The 24,809-nt window shown below is 43.2% G+C and overlaps 1 protein-coding gene across 1 annotated transcript in view; it reads left to right on the top strand.

The window, feature by feature from the left end:
* Positions 1 to 17,730: 17,730 nt before the first annotated feature.
* FSTL1 (follistatin like 1) overlaps positions 17,731 to 24,809 on the top strand; it is a 52,869-nt gene continuing 45,790 nt past the window's right edge. The window contains exons 1-2 of the mRNA XM_040621307.1: positions 17,731 to 17,829; positions 17,986 to 18,042. Of these exons, the coding sequence (XP_040477241.1) occupies positions 17,827 to 17,829; positions 17,986 to 18,042 (60 nt within the window). The 5' untranslated portion in view covers positions 17,731 to 17,826. The remainder of the gene's footprint in view (positions 17,830 to 17,985; positions 18,043 to 24,809) is intronic.

Raw genomic sequence — 24,809 nt, 5'->3', positions numbered from 1 at the left:
AAAAAAAAGAAAGAAAAAGAGAGAAGGAGGGAAGAGGAGAATTTGAGATTTTTAAAAATATTATCTCATTTAATTTTTGATGTAGAAATTACTACATCCATTCCATAAAGGATAAAAATTGAGGTTTGAGAGATTAAGCTACTTGCCCAAGGACATGGAGCTAGAAGTGGGCCAACCAAAAGCTAAACACACAGTTTTCTCTAACTGCTATTCCTTATTCTAGGCCACTGCTAGAGAGTGACTTGTGTCCTCCCGCCACATCCTGTAGTATCTGTATGGTGGAGCCCCAACCCCCCGTACCTCACAATGTAACTTTATTTGGAGATAGGATCTTTACAGAGGTAATCAAGTTAAAGTTAGGTCATTAGAATGAGCTCTAATCTGATATGACTGGTGTCTATAGGAAGAGGAAATTTAGAGACAGACACACGTAGAGGGAAGATGGTGTAGAGACGTAAGAAGATGGCCATTTACAACCTTCCCTCCCAGCCCTCAGAAGGAGCCAACCCTGCCAACACCTTGCTCTCAGACTTCTAGCCTCCAGAACTGTGAGACAATAAACTTCTGTTGCTTAAGCCCCCCAGTTTGGGGTAATTTGTTACAGCTGCCCTTGCACGCTAATGCAGTGACTCTATGCTAAGGATTTAATCAAGAAAACAAAAACCAGTATGGCTTCTTACAGAAAGAATTTACCTAAAGAAACTGATTAAGCAGGTGTTGGGGACTGGAAGGTAAAGGGAGAACACTGGGGGAACACAGAATTAGGGGAAGCAGCTACTATCTCTAGGGCTAAGCGGGAAAGGGAAAAGGTCTGGGTTATCAGTGTCTAGAAGCTTAAAGGACAGGTCTGCTGAACTGGGGCCCAGACCTGGGGGTTGCCTGTCAGTGTTGGTGTCTCCAAGCTCAGAGGAGGGACCTCTAAGCTATAACTCACATCTCTGAGGAGAGGAGGCCAGTTGGCTAGGGCTGGTTATTCCAAGGGGATGCTATGAGGTTGGCTTGGAAGTATAAGAAAAAATGGAAACTAGAAGTAATGATCATCGACAGGGGAAAGATCGTTTCCTGGGGTGACGCTGACAGGAACAGAAAGTAAAACAGTTCCAAGAATCTCCTCCAGGCTTCCAGTCTCCCTTTAGCATCCTCTATTGTCAGAGTGTCCCAGAGAGCCAGCAGGCCAAGGAGAAATGACATCTTCCTTTTTATAAAGGTCCTTTAAAAGGACCCTGCTTACCATTCCTTTTTTGGTTCCATTACCAGTCACCCCCAAATTTGGCAAAGCTTACCTGCAACATCTGGTATACCAGTACTTTAAAAGTGTCCTAAAATACATTTATTATTCACATTCCTCTCCTCAAAAACCTTTAGTGACTCACAGTTGTCTCTACAACCCTATTTTCTCTCAACCTTGATCTCAGCCCTGACTAACAATGGTTTCACTCACCCCTATTAATCGTCCTTTCTCATTCTCCGTGTTGATAACGCCACACACTCTCCATAAGCCCTTTATCCAGCCCAATCCCCTCAATCTCAACAGTTGAGATCACTTGTCACAAAGAAAATGAGCTATCAGACAGGAAGCCTTCAATTCCTCCTCCCTCTGCCTCTGACCATACTATTATGTCCCCTGTTCCGAGGAAGAGCTTGCAGCCCTCCTGTGCCAGGCTAGCCTCCTCACCTGTGTGGGCCTCAAACCCACTTCCTCACACCGCCCCCAGTCCTTGCTCTCTTGTCTTTATTTTTATCATCTTACCCTCTCTGGGAACTACTTCCTTCCACCTATAAATACATCCCAGTCTGCTGCCATAAGAGAAAGGGCTTCCCCCAATCCAGCTCCCTTCCCACACTCACCCACATGTATCTGTCTTGCTTCTCTGTCACTCCTCACCCCCCCCCCCCGCATGCTCTGGCACCACCNNNNCTCGGCCCTCAGCCACTATCACTCAGTTCAATGTCCTCTGTCAAGCTCAGCAATGACCAAGCTACCAAACTCATCACGGACTCCCTTACCTGGACTCTTGGTAGATTTTATAGTGTATTTTTTTATTGGTTTAAGCCATTATAGACATTTTGGAAAATGCCAAAAAGAATAAAATAGAGTAAAAAGAAAGTTTTGAAGGGTTCTGAGAAGCTGTGAAGTATATATGAGAGAACTGGGGCACTCGGAGTGGAGGACTAAACAAGGAGACTAGGGATTGAAAATAGTTCAGAGGACACAAAATATTTAGGCCAAAATCTCAACTCCTGACAGTCTTTGGGGAACAGTTCTGGATAATCCAGCATTCTGAACACATAAAGCTCATCCCTTTAACCACCCAGACATTTGAATCTTAATACATAAGGCTAAAAATCTTTTTTTAAATAACATGTTTCCTCCGCCCTTTTTCAACAGAGAATACCAAGGTCATGACAAGGTCATGATAAGGTGAGTAGAAATAGTAATAGACCCATATTTGCTTTCTGCCTATTATGTGTCAGACCTGTGCTAGGAATTTTACATATGTGGCCTGAATGTAATCTCATGTGATTTTTACAGCTCATCTGTGTTTTATAAATAAGGAAACTGAGGCTCAGATGAGTGAAGGAGAGTTTCAACTGTAGCCCATCTTCTGAGTACAGAGGCCTAGATTTGAACCCGAAGGCCGATGTTCTTTCTGCTATCCCAGGCCACACACCCAGAGAGAAGAACACTGGGGTCAATTCTGTGTCTTCCTGGAGACCTTGGGAAATCTGCTGGACTGCTCTTTCACTAAATTATAAAGCCTCAGGTGGGCTTTTTTTTTTTTTTCAGTAGAATGCAGATAACAAAGAAGTTGATTCTTGGCATTTGGGTTTCAAAATAGTCTTTGTGTGAGTCTGCCAGGGCTGCCTTAACAGAATACCACAGACTTGGGGCTTCGACAACAGAAAGTTACTTTCTCACTGTTCTGGAGGCTGCAAGTCCAAGAGCAAGGCATCAGTAGGCTTGGTTTCTTCTGAGGCCTCACTCCTTGGCACCCAGACAGCTCTCGTCTCACTGTGGTTCCACATGGTCTTTTCTCCGTGTGCGCACATGCCTGGGTTTCCCTGTGTGTCCTAATCTCTTTTCACAAGAATACTAGTCAGATTGGATTCCAGCCCACCTTAACAGCCTCGTTTTAACTTAATCACCTCTTCACAGACTCTATCCTCAAATGCAATTACATTCGGAGGTACAGGGAATTAGGGTTTTAACATGAGGTTTAGGGGGATGCAACTCAGCTCTTTGCAAAAAATAAAAAAAGGAGTTTTGAGATCTAAAAGCTTGACTTTGAGTTTTGTAAAGTTAATGCCCCCAAAAGGCATAAAATTATGTCACACTATTATTATTAAGTCATATTATTAACTTATGAACCCCATATTTCATACTTGGATTGGATGTCTCTGAATCCCCACTGCGCGCTATGACACTTAGTAATCACAGTCCTGGTTACAGGAAGAAATGAGAAACTTCAGACGTGTTATCTTTATGTTGAAGTCCCAAGACGGCGTTGATGTTTGAAGTGTTTGTGCCTGATTTTTGTTGTACTCTGACTCCTCCGTTGCTATCTGCAATACATAACCAGATCCTTCTGTCACTAACTCCAACCCAGCCTAGAAACTTGATAATGGAGAGTTTGAATATACAAACAAAACCAAATTGGCTTAATTTGAGGGCTTAAGGGCTTGCCTATGAGTGAACTCTTCAGTGTGTGGCTTCTGTGAAATCTGTTTTGGTAACTTAGAGGTTTTGCTTGCTGTCTCCTACCTCCAGTGGTGTTTAGATTCTGGAGGTTGCCCCTCCAACCCGTTTCCAGCAGATGAGATGTTACCATATAGTGGAATCTCCCCGAGGGAAAATCTTTTACCTTTCCATAGAGGAAAAGCTTGACGTTGGCAAAGGAAACTCTGGGATTTACTTAAATTCCCCAATTCATGAATACCACCTGGGCATATAGAGTACATAATATAACCTGATGTGTTCTCCTCTTTTTTTTTTTTTTTAAAGATTTTATTTATTTATTTGACAGAGATAGAGACAGCCAGCGAGAGAGGGAACACAAGCAGGGGGAGTGGGAGAGGAAGAAGCAGGCTCACAGTGGAGGAGCCTGATGTGGGACTCGATCCCGCAACGCCGGGATCAAGCCCTGAGCCGAAGGCAGACGCTTAACCGCTGTGCCACCCAGGCGCCCCTGATGTGTTCTCCTCTTAACCGCTCCCCACACTTCCTGATGTCCCTTGACCAGTCTCCATTTGACCTAGACCTGAGGTTGTCATTGCCTCAAGGTAGGCTTGTTACAACAAAATGCAAATAACACTGTCAGTTTTTAGCTTTTGGGTTTCAAAATAGTCTTTGCAAGATAAAAGCAGTTTGAGATCAAACGCTTGGTCTTTAGATATCAAAAGCTAATACCCTAAAAGATTCAGGGCATAAAAATCATGCCATATTATAAATTATTAAGTTGTAAATTTCATGTTTCTGAAAGAGCAACATAGGAAATCTCCTTTTGTTACTTCTGGTTATTTTGTAATTAAAGAAAATAGAATATGCGATTTCTGTGCAGGTACTCTGGGAAAAATGAACACTACGTTTTAAAAGGAAATGTGCCATAAATAGTAGATTGAGAAGAATTCCCGGGGTCTGCGACCCAGTCGCCCATCCCAGGGTTGCAGGACTCTAATGCTCCACCGGAATGCTTAACGAAGCTATTCATTTTCCTCTCCCCTTTTAAAGAAGGAAAACTTGAGCCCTCTCTTAATAACGAAGGCTGGAAATAGCTCCAATACTAAAATTGGAGTCTCAGACAACACTTATCACTTTGCCTGTAGGAAGCTCCTAAGGGAACAATCGTTCCAGAGTAAGTATTCTCAGGTCACTTCGCATTTTCTCCAAACAGCCCTGAATACTTCAAGTACAACTGAAAGGTCACATGCCAGATAAAGAGAGGTTATCCTTTTCTCAAGAAGGTGACGGTGCTGCAACGAAACCATCCTTTCTAATCACAATGCTGCCTCAGCCCAGGACGTGTGAATGGGAGTCTCTGAAGTGTTCAGGCAGGTGGCAGGTGGTGTGTTCCCCAACACCATCTGTGTGTTCTGAGGGGGCTGCCTCAAGAACATTCGGACGAAGCAGTGTCCATGGAGTACACTTCTGATTACCCTCATCCTTGCAGACTCCCAAAATGTTGACTCAAGATATATTTAACCCACAGACAAGTTGATAAATACACTCTACTCCTGCCCCTGAGCCTGATTTGGATGCAGGGGTTGAATATTGCCTCCCACTGAGCCCATCAGGAGGCTTCAGCTCACCTTTCAAGTCTGGTTTGGGGCTTCCAGGGCTCATATTTTCAGGGGCTGTTCTCAACTTCACAGCCCCTGCTGGCAGCCTTATCAGGAGGAACTCTTGCTCCAGACCATCCTGGGTTCATCCTGCCTGGCATTGTATGTGCCAAGGACACGGGAGCTGCACCATCGAGGATCACCACTTTCTTGACATCTGTCTGATAGGAAAGGAAGTAGTCCCAATATAGCAAAACTGTCCCAATGACTCCTTGTGACACAACCACACAGATAATTTTTAAAGTGTTTCTTAAGCCTACTTATGTTTTCTGTTTTTGAGAGAGTGGGGTGTGTTCTGAAACTTCCTTTTTGCAGTGTAAGGTCCTACTTCTTATTGACCTAAACTATACTCTTCCAAGTGTCCTTGGATGCCATCTAGTACAACTATTGTCATTTTAGTGGCCAAATCCTTTTGTAGAAGGAATATTTACCCTGGTGTTAGCTAGTTTCATTCAGACTGCTTGGAAAAGACACACTCCTATTTGTGAAGGAAATGTGTTCATTGCAAGGATATGGTAGAATCATCCATCTTGACCATAGACTCCCAAGACTGAGGAGCGCACCAGGCTTCACAGAGACCTGGAACAGTAACTCAACATTTGTTCTCACTCAGTCTGAGCATTAGTCACCCACCTTCCTTTTCTCCATCTAGCATTTATTATTCTAAAAACAGTGGCTTGGATCATTTTGTTACCCCCCCCCCCACCATGGAGCTCCCCTACTGGTCAGACTTCGTGAACTTGGTCTCCATTATGTCCGACTATACTTCCTAACTTTTGACTCAAGGAGAAATCCCTTATTCCATTATTTACGGCCAGGATAGCAGAATAGACACACGGCATATAAGTACCATTTTAAAGAAAGCTGGGGGCATGAAAGACATTTGAGTCTGCATGGTGTATCCCCTAATTTATATTAATAAGTTCTGCTCTATAACTTCGTGTTTTCCTTAATGGAGAAAATGCTATGGCCACTGGTAAACAGTGGAGATTAAAGAGTTAGCATAGCAAGACTGAGACTTCTATCCTTAGAAATCCCTGACTGTAAGGGTAGCCCATGGCTGGCATCAGAACACTTGGTCAGACCCCAGGAAGCATTGCACCATCCCCAGAAATAATGAGAGTGGTTCGTTGTGCCTAAACTGTGCAGAGAGTATGGCTTATGCTGAGCATTTGCTTCCCTTCTAGGATTCTGGACTTCTAGTATCTACTAGGCGGAGAATGCTTACATGACCGCCCCAATAAAAACCATGGGCACTGAGTCTCTAATGAGCTTCCCTGGTAGACAACGTTTCACACATACTGTCTCAGGTAGGAACTGGAGGAATTAAGCACATCCTGTGTGACTCCACTACATGACTGGAGTGGACTCTTGGAAGCTTGTGCCTGGTTTCCTCTGGTCTCTGCCCCAAGTGCCCTTGTCTTTTTACTGTTGTTGCTTTGAATTCTCACACTGTAACCAATCATAGCCATCAATACATGTATGTGCCCAGTCCTGTGAGACCTTCTAGGGAAACTTGGAATCTGGGAGTGGCCTTGGAGATCCCAATGTGCAATCAGGTCCAGAGATTTTCATTCATATTGGAGTAGCACTATTTCCTCACATTAAAAAAAAAGAAAGAGAGAAACCATAAGTCTCTTCCTTGCAGAGATATTACACCCCCCACATCCATTACAGCTATTGAAGTCAGAAGTTGAAAGAGTCAGCTTTCTTTGGAAGTAGCCATAAGTGAATAAAAAATGAACGAAGGCAGAGAGGAGATATTGAGGGGGCAGACCCTGCTGGAGGGGGGTGTCCAAGCAACATCTCTGGTAGGCTCAATCTGAGTGTTATTCAGCAGGTTAATGGCAGCATTTCTATTTACTATGAAAAGCCAGTAAAAATAAGCATTTTCTGCCACGTTCACACATTCCTAATGAGCCAAATTATTCTACTGCATGACCTTCATGTGCAGATCCGTTCCTTTAAACAGCTGCATTTATTCACTTCCATTTTTAGCTTTTGCTGGCGCATTAAAAGTAATACCTAAGGGTCTGAAAGAAGCCCAGTCATTGCTCAAAAGTGCTTGATTTATGCCCAGGGAGTAGCCCAGGCCCTGGGAGAATCTCAGTCAGTGAGGTTTTATGATAAATGTCAGTGATTATGCTGATAATAGAGTGTTCCCCCGAAACTAGTCAGGGCAAGGCATTTTCTTCTCAAAGCATAAAAAAAAATTAAAAAGCATAAACTGCTGTCTGCAAAGCTGGTGGCTGGTGGGTAAGCATCCTGCTTCTTCTCCCAAGGGTGGGAGATGAGAGAGAAGAAGAGAGAAAGAACAGGGGGGAGGGAATTAGAGAAGGGTGAAAGAGAGGGACATGAAGTGGCAGAGAATGAAGGATGACTCTCTTCAGCCTTGGGCTCTGGCCATGAAAACCCCTCTCCACAGGGATCTTCTCAGGAGAGCCCCAACCCCTCCATAACCTGGTGCTGCCAATTAACTTCATGGCGCCTCATGAGGCCACTGAGGCCACCCTCTTCTCCAGCCTGGACTAGCTCCACTCTGACTAGAAACTATAGGGGGTGGGCCCACCCTTTTGTTCAAACATGCAGCTTTTGCAGTCTCCACATAAATTCCAAAGGCAGTTGTTTACTTCTATGTCTGGATTAGAGGAGGGAATATCCAATGTCCCACATCTCAGGGACAAGTCTGTTGTTCTTTTGTTCACGACCCTACACGTCCCCATGGTGTCCCAGGCTGGGAAAGAGCCCAGGAATCTGGCCGGCTGCCTTGCCATGCATATTTGTTGTTTTAGTCTGCCCAGCGTCCCATCTTGGAAAAACCTCCTCCCTCATACCACGTGGTTTGTGAAGCTATCAATCAGAGTCCGCTACTTGTTGGAGGGATGGTATCATGACCCAAACACAGCCAACCACAGGACCTCCCACTCATCGGTATGCTTTGTCCAAGGAGGGTGGCGGGCACAGGACACAAATAGGACTAATCAGCATCCTTCCCTGGCTTGGATGTATGGACCTTGGGAAAATAAAGGCTCTCTTCTTGCCAAGGTCCCAAAGCTGGGAGGATGCAGTTTGGGGACTTGCAATAGCCATCGCCTCAGCCATATGGAGAAACTAAAACCGCAGAATAAGCTGAGAGTCTAATGAGAGAGAGAGAAGAGAGAGAGAGAGAGAACTTATAGCACTGAGTCCTGTATTCATTGCCTGGGGTTGCCATAAAATATTACCACAACCTGCTGGCTTACAACAAGAGAACTTTCTTCTTTCCCAGTTATGGAGGCCAGAAGACTCAAACTAAGGTGTCGGCAGGGCAGCGCTCCCCGTGCAGACTCTGGGGGAGAATCTGTCTCTTGCCTCTTCCTGCTTCTGGTGGCTGCCAGCATTCTCAGGTGTTCCTTGGCTCATGGCTGCACCACTCGAGTCTCTGCCTCAGTCTTCATGTTGCCTTCATGTTGCCTTCTCTCCTCCCCTCTTCTGTCTGTGTCTAATATCCTTCTGCCTGTCTTCTATAAGAATGCATGTGATTGCATTTAGGGCCTACCTGGATAATTCAGGAGAAGATTCTCCTGTCAAGTTCCTTACAAGATGTGCCATATAATATTCTCTTTTTTGCATGTAAGGTAACATTTGTAGGTTCCAGAGATTAGGAAGTGAATATCCTGGCAAGGGTGCAGGGAGCGGTTTTTAGCTTACCATAACTCCCATGCAAGTCCCTGAGACCTTAGGTCCTGCAGCTCTTCCTTTAACCCCGGTACCTCACGAGCCAGTAAGTTCCTTCTTGGCTTAGGCTAGTATGAATTCAGTTTAGTGACTTGCATTAAAGATGTCTTAAATAATACACATGCCCATGTCTGCAGTAGGCTGGGGAATGGAGGAGGCAGCCCCATGCAGTGGACAGAACGTCTACTATTCTGCAAGTGTTTGAGCAAAGCATTTCCTTTGCCTAGCTTTGATGTCTCATAAGTCTTATAAATATTAGACTTAATGGACTGTCATTTATGCTAACTATTTTATTGTTTTAAACATTCTGTAATTATATTATTGGCCCCATGATCAGTTGGGATTTTTTTCAATTGTGACCCGAAACAAACAAACAAAACAACCGAACAAAACCAGCGTAAGAGGCTTAGCAAAAATAAGCAGACAACAAAGCTAAAAAGTCTGAGACCAATCAGAAATAGCTCAGTTTGAGGCCCTGATGATATTTCTGGGCCCCATCTCTAGGGTCTGCCTCCTTAGGGTTGGCAGTACCTCTGACCCCAGGAGGTGGCCTCCTGCAGCTTCAGACTCACATTGTCTTATACTTGGGAAGAGAGGGTTAGTTTGCCTGTTGGATAGAACAAAAATCTTGGAATTGGATCTCATTGGCCCATATATCAATAAACACATAAATATTTAATAAATACTTTATTCCCCCAAGTTGGTAAGGAAAGCATCTTGTCACAGGTGCTCTCAATGATTAAACAAAATGTCACAATAAATTTGATTAATGTCACAATAAATGTGATTAACGATAATAAATACTGTACTCAATTCCAGAAGTGTTCTTTTGGCGTGCGAGATTTGGCCTGACTTCCGTCAGATACTCTTGAACTGTGACCAAGGGGAAGAAATGCACTGATTGGCTTACTCGCGATCACTGCTTTGCCCCTGGAATGGAGTAGAACACACAGATAGAGTGGGAGAGGAATGGGATTTTAGAGGGAAACTATATGGTTACCTGAAGTGAAGTGAAAACATGCTGACGGCAGAAGGAGCAGATGCGTGCTGAATATCATGAGGATTTCATCATATAAAATTTTTGTACTCATCCAAATTAATAGGCCTGCCAAGCTCATGACAAGTAGATTGATTATCACACATCATAGTTTTGTGAATAAAACATGAAATTTTATACTATCAGTTATGGAATTTTCAGAAATTAACTTGAGAGAGAGCCTGTGCGGATCTAGGACCTTTAGATAGAGCAGAACAGGCACACATTTAAATTACACATTGCTCTGTATATGTCAATAAACACATAAAAATTGAATAAATACTTTACTTCCCTAAGTTGCTGATGAAAGCATCTTGTCACAGGTGTTCTCAATGATTAAACAAAAATGTCACAATGAATTTGATTAATGTCACAATGAATGTGATTAAAAGTAACAAATACTGTACTCAATTCTAGAATTGTTCTTTTGGCCTAAGTGTGAGATTTGGTTTTCTGTGGCAATGGTATTCAAACTTGATGGGCGCATACCTCCACCAATAACAATGAGCAAATACAGTATACATACCATTAAACATATACAAAATATAAAATAACAAAATGAGTTAAAGATACAATAATCAACATTTTAATAGCACTTCATTGTGCTTATTAATGGTCAAAAAACCTTTTCGCTCTCACTGGAAAAAATAATAGATTCAGTGAGAGTGATGTTTTTGTTTCATTTGGAAATATTTGCTTAACATTTTGTGACAGAGAGAACTGAAGGTCTAAGTCCAGTTTATTTCGATATTTGGTTTTACGACAGTCAGAGGCAAAAAAGTTAACTCACTGTAATAGATTGAATTGCATTTCCTCAAAATTTATATGTCAAAGCCCTAACCCCCAGTGTGGCCCTATTTGGAAACAGGGCCTTTAAGAAGGTAATTAAGGTTACATGAGGTCAAAAGGTAGAGTCCTAATCCCACAGGACTAGTGTCCCTATAAAAAGAGGAAGAACTACCAGCGATGCATGCACACCGAGAAAAGGTCATGTGAGGACACAGCGAGGAGGTAGCCAACTGCAGGCCAGGGGAAGGGGGCTTACCAGAAACCAACCCGGCCAGCACCTTGATCTTGGACTTTCAGCCTCCAGAACTGTCTGAAAAATAAGTTGCTGTTGTGTAGCCAACCTGTCCGGTGTTGTTATGGCAGTCCTAGCAGACCAATACACTCCAAATATACATAGAAAGTTTGTCACCATTTCTATTAAATGTCTAAGACTTTCTTTTAAGTTTCTGACTTAATGGCAAAAGACATGCCTTGAGGGGAAACAATTGTCTTCCTGTTATAATCAGGAATGGTAGAAATAGTACAGGGAAACCAATATGGTGACAACCTAAAGTGTACTCCTTGGTCAGCATACACCATTGGAGTTAGCAAAAAAATTCAATAAACTATGTATATATATAATATGTATATATATTTACTCTTCATAAACATGTATGTTCATACATGTTTATGAAGATTAACAGGGAAAACAAGTATTTGAGCAAATTCATGCAGATTTGCCATATAGTGAATGAAAATATGGATGTTTCGAATGTTTCTCATCTTCTTCTATTGGGTACATTCTGTTTCAATAATGAAATAAACCAAAAACTGCCTTTTTTTGTGAGCAACTAAAGAAAGCTCTACTAGGAAAGGTGCATTTTAAATAATAAATGACTTCTTTAGTGAAAGCAGTATTTTCTGCAGGAACCCTGTAAGTGAACTTACAGAGGAATGGCTGAATGGAGCAGAAGGATGCAGGGTAAAGTTCCACTGCTGTGCTCACACATGGAATGCTTTGCTGCACCGTTCACAACTGAATTACTGCAGCAAAGACACCCGGGGCCAGAGCTGCAAAGCATGCTGCATGAAGACATTGATGTGGTTAACTTTATAAATTAACATATAGTGAATATTTGTAATAATCAAAAGTCATATGGGAAGTGAGGGGCACCTGGGTGGCTCAGTTGGTTAAGTGTCCGGCTCTTGATTTCGGCTCAGGTCGTGATCTCAGGGTCATGATCTCTGGGTTGTGGGATCAAGCCCCACGTGGGCTCCATGCTCAGCTGGGAGTCTGCCTGAGGTTCTCTTTCTCTCCTTCTGCCCTTCCCCCCACTCACATGCATGCTTTCTCTCCCTCTCTCTCGCTCGCAAATACATAAATAAATTTTTTAAAAATGATATGGGAAGTGAAATGATATGGGATATACAAATGTTTTCTATCACACTGAGGCTCACAGATTACCTTGGGACAGAGGGCGTAAATGTTGTTGAACTTGAAGACAAATCTTTGACATAAAACAGCTCTTTCAAATTTGTTGTCATTTTGTGTGATAAGTAGAATGCTACCAATCAGATTTTTTTAAAAATCCACACACAATCTACTACTTCAAGGAAAATTTGTGATGCTAATAATGAGTGATAATGTAATTGCTTTTAAAAATAAACTTGTGCTGTGGAGAAAATATTCTCAAATGGGATATTTGGAAATGTTTCATCATTAGGTGATTTTGTTGTCGAAAACAATAAAGATGTGGCATCCATAAAAACTCTCATTTATACACATTTTAAAAACTTTAACAAAAATTTTCAGTCTGTTCAAAAACCTTCCAACAAAGAGTTCTAGTGGTTTGTTTACTTATTTATAAAAAATCGAGAGAAATTTTCTAAAGGATTGAACTGAGAATTGCGTATCTTCAGGTATCACCAAGAAAAAAATAGTAGGTATTGTCTTTATATTCTGGATAATTTCTAACGTTCTTGTCAATCCTAAGTATTTTTAAATGATATCACAAAGCATATTTAGGATGAAGTTATTACTGGTAACAATGAATGTGAACCAATATTTCAAATAGCCTTATTGTTACTTTCAAGGTTTTTGACTGACTTATTGTCAGATATGATCAAATTATTGCTTTTACCTTGTTTATGTGAAAGACAGCTCTTCCCAGAAATAGCAAACATGTCAGCTCTGCCCTTTTCTTATTAATAGGAAAAAGCTTTATCCTCAATTTATGGTTTCAAAGCTGAAATGTTTTTAATCTAGTTTAATTAAAACTAAATAGTATAATATGTAAATCCGTTTAAGTGGGCACACCGCAGTATATTACAATATGTTAAAAGGAGCTAGCTGCTGTCAGTCCCTTTGTGTGGGAGAACACCCACTCTCCTCATGGTACTTGGCAATGGAGTATAACTCATGACTGTCTGACATATGGATTAAATATGGGCTCCAGAGTCTATCTACTTATTTGCAAAGTCAATTTCTATTTTGGGATTGAAAATAAGTAAAAATAGAAATTCTAATACTCTTTTCTCATGCCCTCTGGGGAACCTACACTCCACTTGGGAGCGCGCTGGTTTCATAGTGTAGGTTGGTGATTTGTTGCTGCATTAGACATTGTTTGGCTAGTCCCAGCATTCAGTCCCTTCTTTTCCTGACATTAGCCTGATTTTCTTTTGGGTCATCCTTATTGGCTTTAGCCTATCGAGCCCAGCCCAGCCCCCCAGTCACAGTGCTCAGCACGAGGATGTCAAGAAACTGCATTTAGGAACTAATGAATCATCGAACTTTACATCGGAAACCGGGGATGTACTGTATGGTGACTAACATAATATAATAAAAAATCGTTAAATAAAAAAAAATGCATTTAGGCTTTAAAAAACGTAAATCCTAGGACATTTGGAGCAGCTCCCAAAAGAGGCTCTCTCCTTCACCCAGATGGTGTGGTCCAAGGGCATAAGGAGGCCAGCACTACTACAGCCAGTTCTCTACCCTCAGAGCAGAGACTGGAACTCCCAGGAGCCACTGTGTGAAACCCAGCGATGAAATAAGATTGCTTAAGGTAAAGGTGAGAGATGGCAAGAAATTGGATCCTTGGTGACCTTATTTGAGCTCCTGGATGAAGTCTTTCCTGAAGCTAAAACTACCCCCTGAATTTTTTAGCTATATGGCCAATAAATTCCATTCATTTAAGTCAGCTTCTCTGTTAACCTGCAACCAAAAAAATTCCTCACTCTTACAACTGTCAACTCCTTCGTGCAGTTTGTTTTGTTTTTATTGTTGTTTGTTTTGCTTTTTGTTTGTTGTAGAGAGTTACATTAACCATTCTGTAGCACAGAATTATCATCAGTACCTGCAAGGACCTTCTATTGAATCACTCCCTCAGTATCACACAATAATTATAAGCTTACGTACTAGGTGCTATTAAAAGTCCTTGACATGTATTTACACATTTAATTTGTACAATAACCTTACCCTATGGAATCAGTACTATTATTACTTCCACTTCACAAGTGAAGAAACAGATGCAGAGAGGGTACATAGCTTGACCAAGATTACATAGTATGTAGGTAAGCCAAGATATACTACCAAGGCAATCTGGCTTCTAAATCCATGCTCTTAATCACAATACACCAGAAAGACTGCACTACTCACACACTAACATTTAGCATTGTCTAACTGTCTAATTTTTGCCTCTGTGATGATTATAAAGTAATATTTACCACTTAATGTACAATCTGGGACAAATTACATAAAATCTGTATGTCTCAATGTTCTTACCTGTAAAATTGAGGCAATAAAATAATACGGATTTCATAGGTTCATTGTGCAGTTTAAATAATACCAGTGATCTTAAGCATCTTTTCTCTACTTGTTGGTCATCTGGGATTCCTTTTTTTGGGAACTGCCCGTTCATACTCTCTGCCCATTTTTCTGTTGGGTTTCCAGTCTTTTTCTCACTGATTTGCAGAAGTTGTATTTATATTGCACTTATGAGTTCCATGTCAGTTTTGGATATTGAGTCTCTCCTTCTAATCTATCATTTTTTCTATGGTGCCCTTGATTGAACAGGAATCTGTAATTTTGATAAAATCACATCCATTGATTGTGCCCCAAACGTAGAGAGAATAAAGATACAAAAACAAACAAACAAAAACTGTTTATGCGCTAAGCATCTTAAAATCTAGCTGGAGACTCAAGAACAATGATGTGAACAAGTGTTAAACAGCGCATAACAGTATGCAATAAAATGCCAAGTTGTAGGGCTGTATAACCAACTGTTAACCTTCCTGAGCTTCAGTTTCCTTATTTGGGAAATGCAAGCAATAAAAAAATGCCTTTCAGTTTGTTGTGATAATTAAATGAAATAAGACGGGTTGAATGGCTCTGTAGTACCTAGTACGCAGTAACAACTGCAACTCAGATGCAAAGCAGGGTCAGTGAAATAATGGCTACCACTTGCAGAGGTCTACTCCTTGCCAGGCACTTTCCATAACCGACCACATCTACATTCCACAACCCTCTGAAAGGCATTATCATTGCTATTTTTCAGGTGCAGAAACCTAGGTTCAGAGAGTTTAAGTAATTTGATGAAGGTCACACAGCTAGTAAGTGGTAGTGACCCCACTGAAAGCCAGGTTTGTCAGGCTTCAAACCTCATGTCCTCTATGCCAAGTTATCGTCAGAAATGGTGCGAGAGAAGCAAAGAAACTGCACCTGGGTCTTGGGGAGAGAAAGACAGACTTTGACATTGAATAGACACAAGGAGAAAGAGAGGGAAGGAGATCATGTCAGATTCTGAGGGGGTGCAGTTGATGTGGGAGGGATAAAAAGTATTTTGAGTTATTAGAGGGCAGGAGCAAAATCTTATACATCGCATTTGCCTTTAATCCTAGCGCAGAGACTGAGAGGGCGGGGAGGACATCTATTCCCTACTTCTCTTTTTTCCATATCAAGGAAGCAGGAATGAGTTTGGGGAGCTCCCCTCAACTTTGGGGAGCTCACCCACTCTAGAAATCATGTGTTTTCTGCTTTTCCAGAAACTGTAAAACTGCAATTTTACAAAAGCAGATTTTCACAAAAGGGGTCCCTCTGCATCTCCAGCCCTCTATCAGTCATGGGGTGTGGGGGTGGTTCTAGCTTCCCAATGTTACAAAGCAAATTGTTCAATTCCTCTTGGGACTGCCAGGTACGACGAGAGCAATTTAACATGTCTTATTTTATTTAATTCTGAGGTGAAGTACATGCAGATCCATTGTCCCCCCAGATCTAAGCTATGGCCACCCTTCCAGTGCCCGCCCGGCACAAAGCTGAGATTTTCCTTTCTGTCAGTCTGATTCCAGCAGCTATCTCAACGGACTGTGAACCTGCGTGGGGACTATGGGTGCTATCTGAAACCCCCTAGAAGCACAACAGTAGGCACGCAACAAACAGATGAATATGATAAGTTCAGAGGGCAATGACAATACTGGCCTGATTTGAGCAAAGGGAGTATATTAAGCCATTGAAGTACGGTTAGGTAAGTAGGTTGGCCCAAGAAAAGGGAGACTTTCAAGAAAGGCAGAGACTTTGGATGCAATGTGGAAGAGTGCTGAGTTTCTGAGGAGGGGGAGAGCCTGAGGAGGACAGTTTTTAAATCACCTAGTGAAAATATGGCAATGGTTTGCCGTGGAGACTAGGGGAGGAGAGCCTGGAGCTGGAAAGCAACCAGAGGTGGTTTCCAGAATTCCGGAATGAGGGAGGATGAAGGTCTGGCCTAGGGAAGTGGAAATGTGAACGGCAGTGAAGAGATGCATGTGAGATCTCAAAGGGGTAACTGCCAGAACACGGTGAAACCAGGGTCTGGGAAGTGGGGAAACGTTTTGATGGCAGTACTCTGGAAAAGGTAGATGAGCAGGCCTGGGAGCTGACGAGAAGTGGGGCTCAGCCTTGGGCATGTTAAATCTGAGGTGTCAAGGATATTTGTTCTCAGCACCAGGGACACCAGACACAAGGTAGGAAAGAAGCCGCAGCTAGGAGTTTGGGGAGTTAACACCTTCAAAGAGGCAGCGTACCTTTGAAGGCCCCTGGGAAGAAGTTGGTGGAGATGGGAAGCAAGAATAGGGAGGGAACCCGGATTGATGGGGGTGGGAGCAAGGGCACAGGTGATGGGGGGGCGCAGAAGAGAGGAGGGGGGACACCGCTCCTTGACCAGAGAGAAGGACAGGATGGGGTTGCTGGCAAACGCTGGAGTCAAGATCTTAGCAGAGAGGGGCGGCTCCCACCTCTCCCCCTGGAAATTCACTGTTGAACCCAAAGCAGCCTTCCCCTTGCTGGCCGGTCTTCCGGACCCTGCGCCCACTTCCTCGCACTCTGTCTGCCGTGATGCCCCGGTCCCTGGGCCGCGAGGGTCCCTCTGCACCTCCGGCCCTCTGTCCATCAGTCGCGGGGGGCGGCTGCGGCTCCCCAGGCCGCAGGGCGCCTTTTCCTGCACGTTCCCGCCCCAGACCCGGCCGGGAGCCCCGTGCAGCACCGCCCACCTGGCCACCGCCGCAGCCCGCGCCCACGGCCCGCCAGAGCTGCCGCAAGCCAGCGGGCCCTCCCGGGGGTGGGGTTTCGGCCCCCCACCCCTTTCCGCCTTTGTTGCAGCGCCCCCCGGACACCCCCTCTCTGTCTCTGCCTCTGCCTCCACGTCCGGGGGGCCTGAGGAGAGAGGGGTGCGGGCGGCGCCAGGACGCACGCGGGCTCCCCAGAGCGAGGGGCGGGGAGGACCGAGCAGAGCCGCGAGCCGCGGGGGCCGCTGCTGCAGAAGGGGAGGAGAAGGGGGAGGAGCTGGGGGGCAGGCAGTCGGGGAAGGAGGGGTCTTAAGGGGCGGCGAGCGCAGGTCGGATTTCCTCGGAGGCTGCCGAGCCGCGGAGCTCCCACCTTCCCTCAGAGCTCGCTGCGGCCGCCCTGCCCCGCGCCTTCCGGACACCCGGACGGGACCATGGTGAGAGCTGGGCGCGCGGCGCTGGGCGCGGTGGCCCGACCCCTCCGGGCGGCCGAGGGTGACCGGGCGGAGGGGGCGAGTCTGCGGGACCCGGAGAAGTTTCCAGGGTGGGCGCGGGGCCCGGCGCCTTCATTCTCGCTCTTCTCTCTTCCGCAGATGTGGACACGTTGGTTCGCGCTCGCGCTGGTGGCGGTCGCCTGGGTCCACGCCGAGGTAGGTGAGCGGGCCACTTGGGTGTGCGCGCCGGACGGGCGGGGAGTGCGTCCTGGGGATGTTCTCCCGGGGTGGGACCGGGAGTTTCCAGGCGTGGGGTGAGGGGGCGCTCGGAGCAGAAATACTACTTGCGAAACTTAAACCTCCAAATCGGGAAAAGTAGTTTGGGCCATAAGCGGGAGCCCCGCCGCGGCTAATATGGAGGGAGGGTGAGGAGGGGGAAAGAGGACGAGCCGGGCGGATTGGGACGGAGGCGGCGACAAGAGCGGCAGCTGAGTTCAAAAAGGCGCCTTTGAGTTCTTTCCTTTACTTAAGAGGAAATTAAGAATAGTTGGGGGCTTTTTCCTTCCAAGGCTGACTCCTCGGGGAAAGGCGGGGGGAGATTCTTCCTTTAGGGCGGAATGCTTTTTTCTTTTTTTATAAAGTATAATTATGATTCTCAACATTTTTTTTTCTTTCTTTGTAAAGTGCCCTCGGATTTTGTGGTAATATCAGGGCCATATAACAGCCTTTTAAAATCGCAATTTTCCCTTAATCCAGCGTTGCGCAAGTGTAAGAGATCCGTTGCTCTGCTCTTTGGGGGCTCCGCGTTTCCAGTCAAAGTATTTCAGCGCTTTTTTGGTAATGTTTTCCTTTCAACTCCAGTGACCTTCCTGAGACAGTACAAACAAACCAACAAACCCTTCGCTCACAAGCCCCTCCATTAACTCAAAGGTTTATGGACAGAAAATAAACAGTTCCAAATTCCCTGGGCTCTAGTCTCCAGAAGAGTGAGGTCAGAAACCAAACATTTGATAATTATGGCAGGAAATGTGGAAGGAATTAAAAAGCATGAGGGAGAAGAAATGGAATGTACATTACAAAAGAAGTAGCTCCCTGGTGGGTGGTTATTCTCCCTCTTTGAATTTTTTTCTTCATATAACAGTTTAGCCCCACCCTTTGCATCACAGCTTGTCTCTGGCCAGAAAAAATTCATAAAAGCATGCAAGGTCTTCATGAGTTAGGAAAAAAATACACATATATTACTCTCAATTCAAACATAAACTCTCAATTCACTATGTTATTGGTTGCCCTGGAAACACAAGCTAACAATGAAATTTTAAAAATAGCTAATATTCACTGGATATCTACTTTGAGTTGTAATGAAACCCCATTTTAATGATGGGGAAACTGAGTCAGGTTATGTAATTTATCCAGTGCCCTAAGCTGTTAAGTGGTAGGGATAGGGGTCTGAACCCAACAGTCTGGCATCATACCCCAGGCTCTTAACCACTGTCCCACAGAAGGAGTTCACATTTGGTGCACTTCTTACATAGCAGACATTGGACTGCATGTGTTTTTTTCTTTTAAATCTTCCCCAACCTTATGAAGTCAGTTTTATTATCCCCATTTTACAGAGGAGGAAACAGGTTTAGGAGATTAGATAACCTGACCAAGGTCACACAGCTAGTTAGTCCTGTAGAAGGATCTGAATCCAGCTCCTTCAATGTTTGGGGCCTATCTTGAACTCCAGATCTGCTTCTCATGCATTTTGTTTCCTTGGGTTTGAATTTGAGGGAGGATCTGTCTTCACTGGCTGATTTAGCCCTGTCTAAGAAATACCCTTCCATCCTTGCTGTGGCCCTCAAAAGGCAGCTGCAGTGCAATGATGGATGAGGTGAATCCCTGATTGGTTTTACGGCAGGTTTAGGAATTGCCAGCTAGTGTGTGAAATCACTCGTGAACTGGAATGCAGATGTGAGGTATGAGAGGCTGTTGGTTCCCGCACCAGGAGACTGAAGGCTGAAGGCTGTGTGACCCAAGGTCCAGGATCTATTCTAGGCAGCCTGCACTACACCCCTCCCCCCTACCAGCATTGTAGGGAAAAGTTTTGCTCTCATAGGAAGCTCCCCCAGCAGCAATTTCCTGCTTCGGGTAGAAGAGCAGAGAGTTCTCCCACTAAATTCCCAGACAAAATCAAGAGGTGCCGAGGCATGAAAACAGGGAGTTAGTGCAGAAAGTGGTCGAACTCAGGGTACCTGAGGAGTAAGGAGGAGTAGGTATGATCCTGGTTACATTTCATGGCTCCAGATTATTAAGGATTATCTTTTTTTTTTTAAGATTTTATTTATTTATTTGAAAGAGGGGGGAGAGTAAGCGGAAGGGAGAGGGAGAGAAAATCTGAAACAGACCCCGCACTAAGTGCAGAGCCTGACGTGGGGCTCAGTCCCACCACCACGAGATCATGACCTGAGCTGAAACTAAGAGTTGGACACTTAACCAGCTAAGCGACCTAGGTGCCCCAAGAATTATCTTTTAATCAATCCATTCTCTTGATGTCTGGCCTGAGTAACACATGGCAAGTTTTTAATCCCTGGTTAATAATAATATACTTTTAATTATTAATGAAAAGGTAAATTAACCCTACCAATTTGTATATTAAGTCTTTTATCTTATAATTGTGCTGGCAATAATATTTTTTTCCTTGCTAGGTATATGAACATACAGCAAACAGTCAAATAATGATATTTACAGGCTTTATTGACATGAATCCACTTTAGTACACTTTAAGGCTAAAGTTGTACAGATATTGTGGATTTATTTATTAAAAAATAAATTTATTTAAAAAAATAAAGATTTATTTTTAAAAAATAAAATTTAGAAAATAAACTTAGTTTTCTTGGTGCTTTTTGGTTTAATACAAGTACACGTATTCAACTCAACATATTTTCTAAAACTATGATTCCCTGACAAATCATGTTGATATTAGAAGGAGCCAAGCCTTTGTGATAGTAGACCTCCAGAATCAGAGGTGTCCCAAGTCTGGGAAAAGGTGGTTGTCATCATTATTAATGCCAGTCTTAAATCCTGTTTGGTTAGATTTGAGAAACTATTAACAAATCTCTTTAAGGAATGTGTTATATTTTGAATGTTTTCCATGGTCTCTTACTCACTTGGCACTACATGCTTTTTTGATTGCTTCCTCTCGTTCTTACTTTGTTTGTCTTTAATACTCTTATCACCAATGTATGGCTTCTGTCAGCCTCCCCCTAAATTCTGCCCCATCCACCTGAGCTCACTCCTAGGCCCCTTTACAGTCTAGGCTTGCGGGGGGGGGGGGGATGTGGCACAAGTCTGTTGAAGAGCATATGTTAGCATCGGTATGGGTGAGGAATGGGGGGTGGCAGCAGCTTGAGGGAGTGCTTCAACTATTACACAGCTACCCCTTTTCTAGATTCTGTTGGGAGGGGGCTGTGTAGGCTTGTTCATTCTCCTGCACCCATTGCCCTCCCACTGAGAATTACTGCAGTTCAGTGAGAGGTGTGGACGGAGGCTAGGAAAGTTTGACAGTCCAGGCACGAGAGCATGTGCCCTGGAGTCTCAGTAGGTGGATCCGAGTGCACTCTAACATGGCAGGCTGGAGGCGAACCTGTGGCCCAACTGCCTGCTTCTGAAAGACAGCCTTGGCGAGCACCCAGGCACGCTTCCGCTCTCCCTTGGTAGTTGTCTCTGCTAGCACTCTGATTGCTAGCATTGCAGGTCTGTAAACTCACCATGGTAAGTCACACGTGCAAGGGACTGATGCACAAATCAGAACACTCACTGCAGTAAGGAAAAATTTGACCCATGAACTGTGAGTGCCTCACTTAAGATAATAGTAACAAAAATAATATTAATTACCCAGAGAGACAAGGAGATTATTAGGTCATTGTCCCTCTGAAGCCAGATTTCTCATTTACACCCTATTAGCAATGCACAAGTTAATCAACTCTAGGGGTTTTATTGGCTGATGTGGGAGCTCCTCTGTATCCTTCAGAATTATTCTAATGGTGGATTCAGGGAGGACCAGAGTCTGACCCACATCCTCTGACTCCTTCTTGGAGCTGCAGCAGAACTAGGATTTTAATATCCATCTTGTACATTAACCACTAAAATAATGTCTTGTTTATCCATTGGCAAATAAACTACTTGCTGTGATTCTGAAGATCATTGTTGGGATTCGAATGTTAAAACATAGCAGGGACTCTGTTGAACAGCCAGAACAGATGGACAAGCACCCTGCACATGAGGCCCTGGCCTCTGAAACTGTCTTTAGAAAGAGGACGTGTTATAATTCCCATAGAAGTCTCTGGATTGGGTGGTGGAAAGGAGGAGTCAGTTCCCAAGTTCAGAGGAGCTAGTTGGGGAGGAGCTGTGAGGTGGGGATCAGGGGGCATGGGCTGCAATGGATGTAACGTCCTGGAGAAGAAAGTAAAGTCTTCAAAGTCAGTGAGTCAGAAAGATGTGTTTCTAGGAAAACTGAGAAAGCAAAGGATGAACTGTAAATACCAGTGGTCACACATCATGAATTAAAAACATCAGTGTCATTTTCGTATTCCTCTTCAAATAACTGGACATCAAGACAAAATTTCTAGCAGCCATAAATAGGACAAATGTAATGACACCAGATATTATAGGACTGAAAAAGAACCTTACACTTAGATGGATTCATTTTGTAAGCTAGGTGATTAATGTCATGCAAGTCGATGCATAATTTTCTCTAAGGTGCTGTCTTCTGGTGCCTGTGACTTTGGCTTGGGGTGCTTTCTCTCGGAGTCATTACCAGCCTTCTCATCACAGGGCCCATCAAGCAGTATCCCTGCTACGGGCTGAACACGCCCTGCACCCAGGGCGGAGTCATGCATGAAGTGCAAGACATGATCTCTGCCTTCAGGTTGCTCACAGTCTAATGATGGGCCAGATGCTTTAAACTGTGGCAGCTGTAATATTGTTTTAACTACATAACGAACAAGTATCTGTACAATTATAATTAGTGCTCTTTCTTTTTACATTAACTTACGGCTTCCCTTGATTTTTAAAGTTATTTTTACATTAGTACAATGCGCAAATCCTTAAGGTACAGCTTGCTGAACTGTACACATGGGTACACCCATGTAGCCACCACCCAATCAAGGCTGAGGGAGTCGGTGCAGAAAGCAGGCTGTGAACTCATGGTATGTGGAAACAGTTACAGTGAAAAGAGTGAGGAGTAGATATGATCAGAGTTACATTTTATCACTCATCATTTAATTAGTCCAGTCTCTTCATGTCTGGCCCTAGTAACATTTGGCAAGCTTCTAATTCATGGTTTAACAATAAAACTTTAATAATTAATGAAAAGGTAAATTGACCCTCTCCATATGATAATTGCAATTTGGATATTATTGTAAGCATTTTAGCTTGTAGTTAACAGTGCTTATACAAGAAAATTGTTTTTCTTGTTAACTACACAGACCTAAAGCAAACACAGTTAAATACAGTCTTTATTGACATGAATCCATTTTAGCAGACTTTGGATCAGCTTTGGGGGAGCTGACTTGGCTATTTTGCAGATGGATAACCCAGGGCTCAATATAATCTACACTGAGAAACTACAGCAAGGAAAAAAACTCAATTATTTTTGATCACTTTGCCCTGGCCATTATTACTTTTAGAGAGACTGCATAAGATGTCCATTACATTATTTATGATGGTGAAAAACTTAAAATCTACTGCATATCCAACAATAGGGGAAGAGTTAAGGGTTAGCAACAATACGTGCCACTAAAAGTTGTGTTTACGAAAATTTTTAATGTTCTGGCAAATGATTGTAGTTTAATTTAAAAAGCAGAACACTCTCCACTCTGCATTATCCTCACAACTGTGAATAGATTTATAGAGAAGTATAACAAAACTCCTTAAAATCCATCTTGAGGATTCTTGTGACCCCTCTCCTTTTTTCAGGAGGAATTTACCCTCCTAATGTATGCTATTCTATTTAAATTTTAAAAAAGAGCTATTTTCTGATAAAATATGAAAATGTAATGTGTTCATGAAAAGCTTAGAAAATATAGAAAAGACTAGAGGAAAGAATGAAATTAACCATAATTCCACTACCTAAAGATAAATCAGCCCTTTTTCCCTCCTTTCAGAGAAATTAGCAATCAACAGATGTATGTTTTATTGCTGTAGGCAATAAAAATAAGTATCTCACAACACTTTGTGATAAATGGCCAGCAGTGATGGTACAAACATGGCATGCATGTCCCCACTACCCTTTCCCTTACCCATGACAGACATTGCTAATCAATCATAGAATTCTGTTGTCCTGAGTCTGGAGAAGGTTTGAAAATCCTCAGCCATGTTCTGGGTAGCCACTAACAATTAGTTAGTCTGTAGGAGAGATAAAAGATATTTGCCATTCCTTCTGGAAATGTCAATCCAATCTGACAAACATTGGTATATCTTTAAGCAAAATTAAGGTGATTAGAAGGCAAAGTTCAGGACTATGTGAAACAAAGAAAACATGGGGTATTAGTTATTAGGTGGTGTGACTAGGGTAGCAAATAGATGAAAAAAAAAAAAAAAAACAGCATTTTAGTCCTGGCCCAAGCTTTTAACTTCTTTAGACAAATTCGAACACCTTAAAGGGAGCCAAACCCTCTAATGTTGGCCATCAACAAGAATATGATAATGAGAATTTTCTTGGCTGTTCTGATGCAGTAAACAGTTGTTCTTGCTAAGGCTCTACGAGCTGCTGCTGTCATAGATAACAGCTCCTACATTAGCAGCCATCTGGCAATATCTTGCTAATAGAAAGCTCTTTGGGTAGTTGGAGTACAAAATATATCCTATAAATCTGCATTTTCTGCTGTGGTTGGAGGATTTCCATGAAATCTCTTCACAGACTTTTTATGTGCTCATTTGGAAGCCATCACCAATAAGCTATTCCCAGGATTAAGTCTGAATTTATGACCCTTAAAATGTTC

Source organism: Ursus maritimus, unplaced genomic scaffold (assembly GCF_017311325.1).
Source record: "Ursus maritimus isolate PB19 unplaced genomic scaffold, ASM1731132v1 scaffold_4, whole genome shotgun sequence".
NCBI classification, from domain to species: Eukaryota; Metazoa; Chordata; class Mammalia; order Carnivora; family Ursidae; genus Ursus; species Ursus maritimus.
Note: the sequence above shows the minus strand (reverse complement) of the source record. Positions and strands in the feature narration are given on the sequence as shown.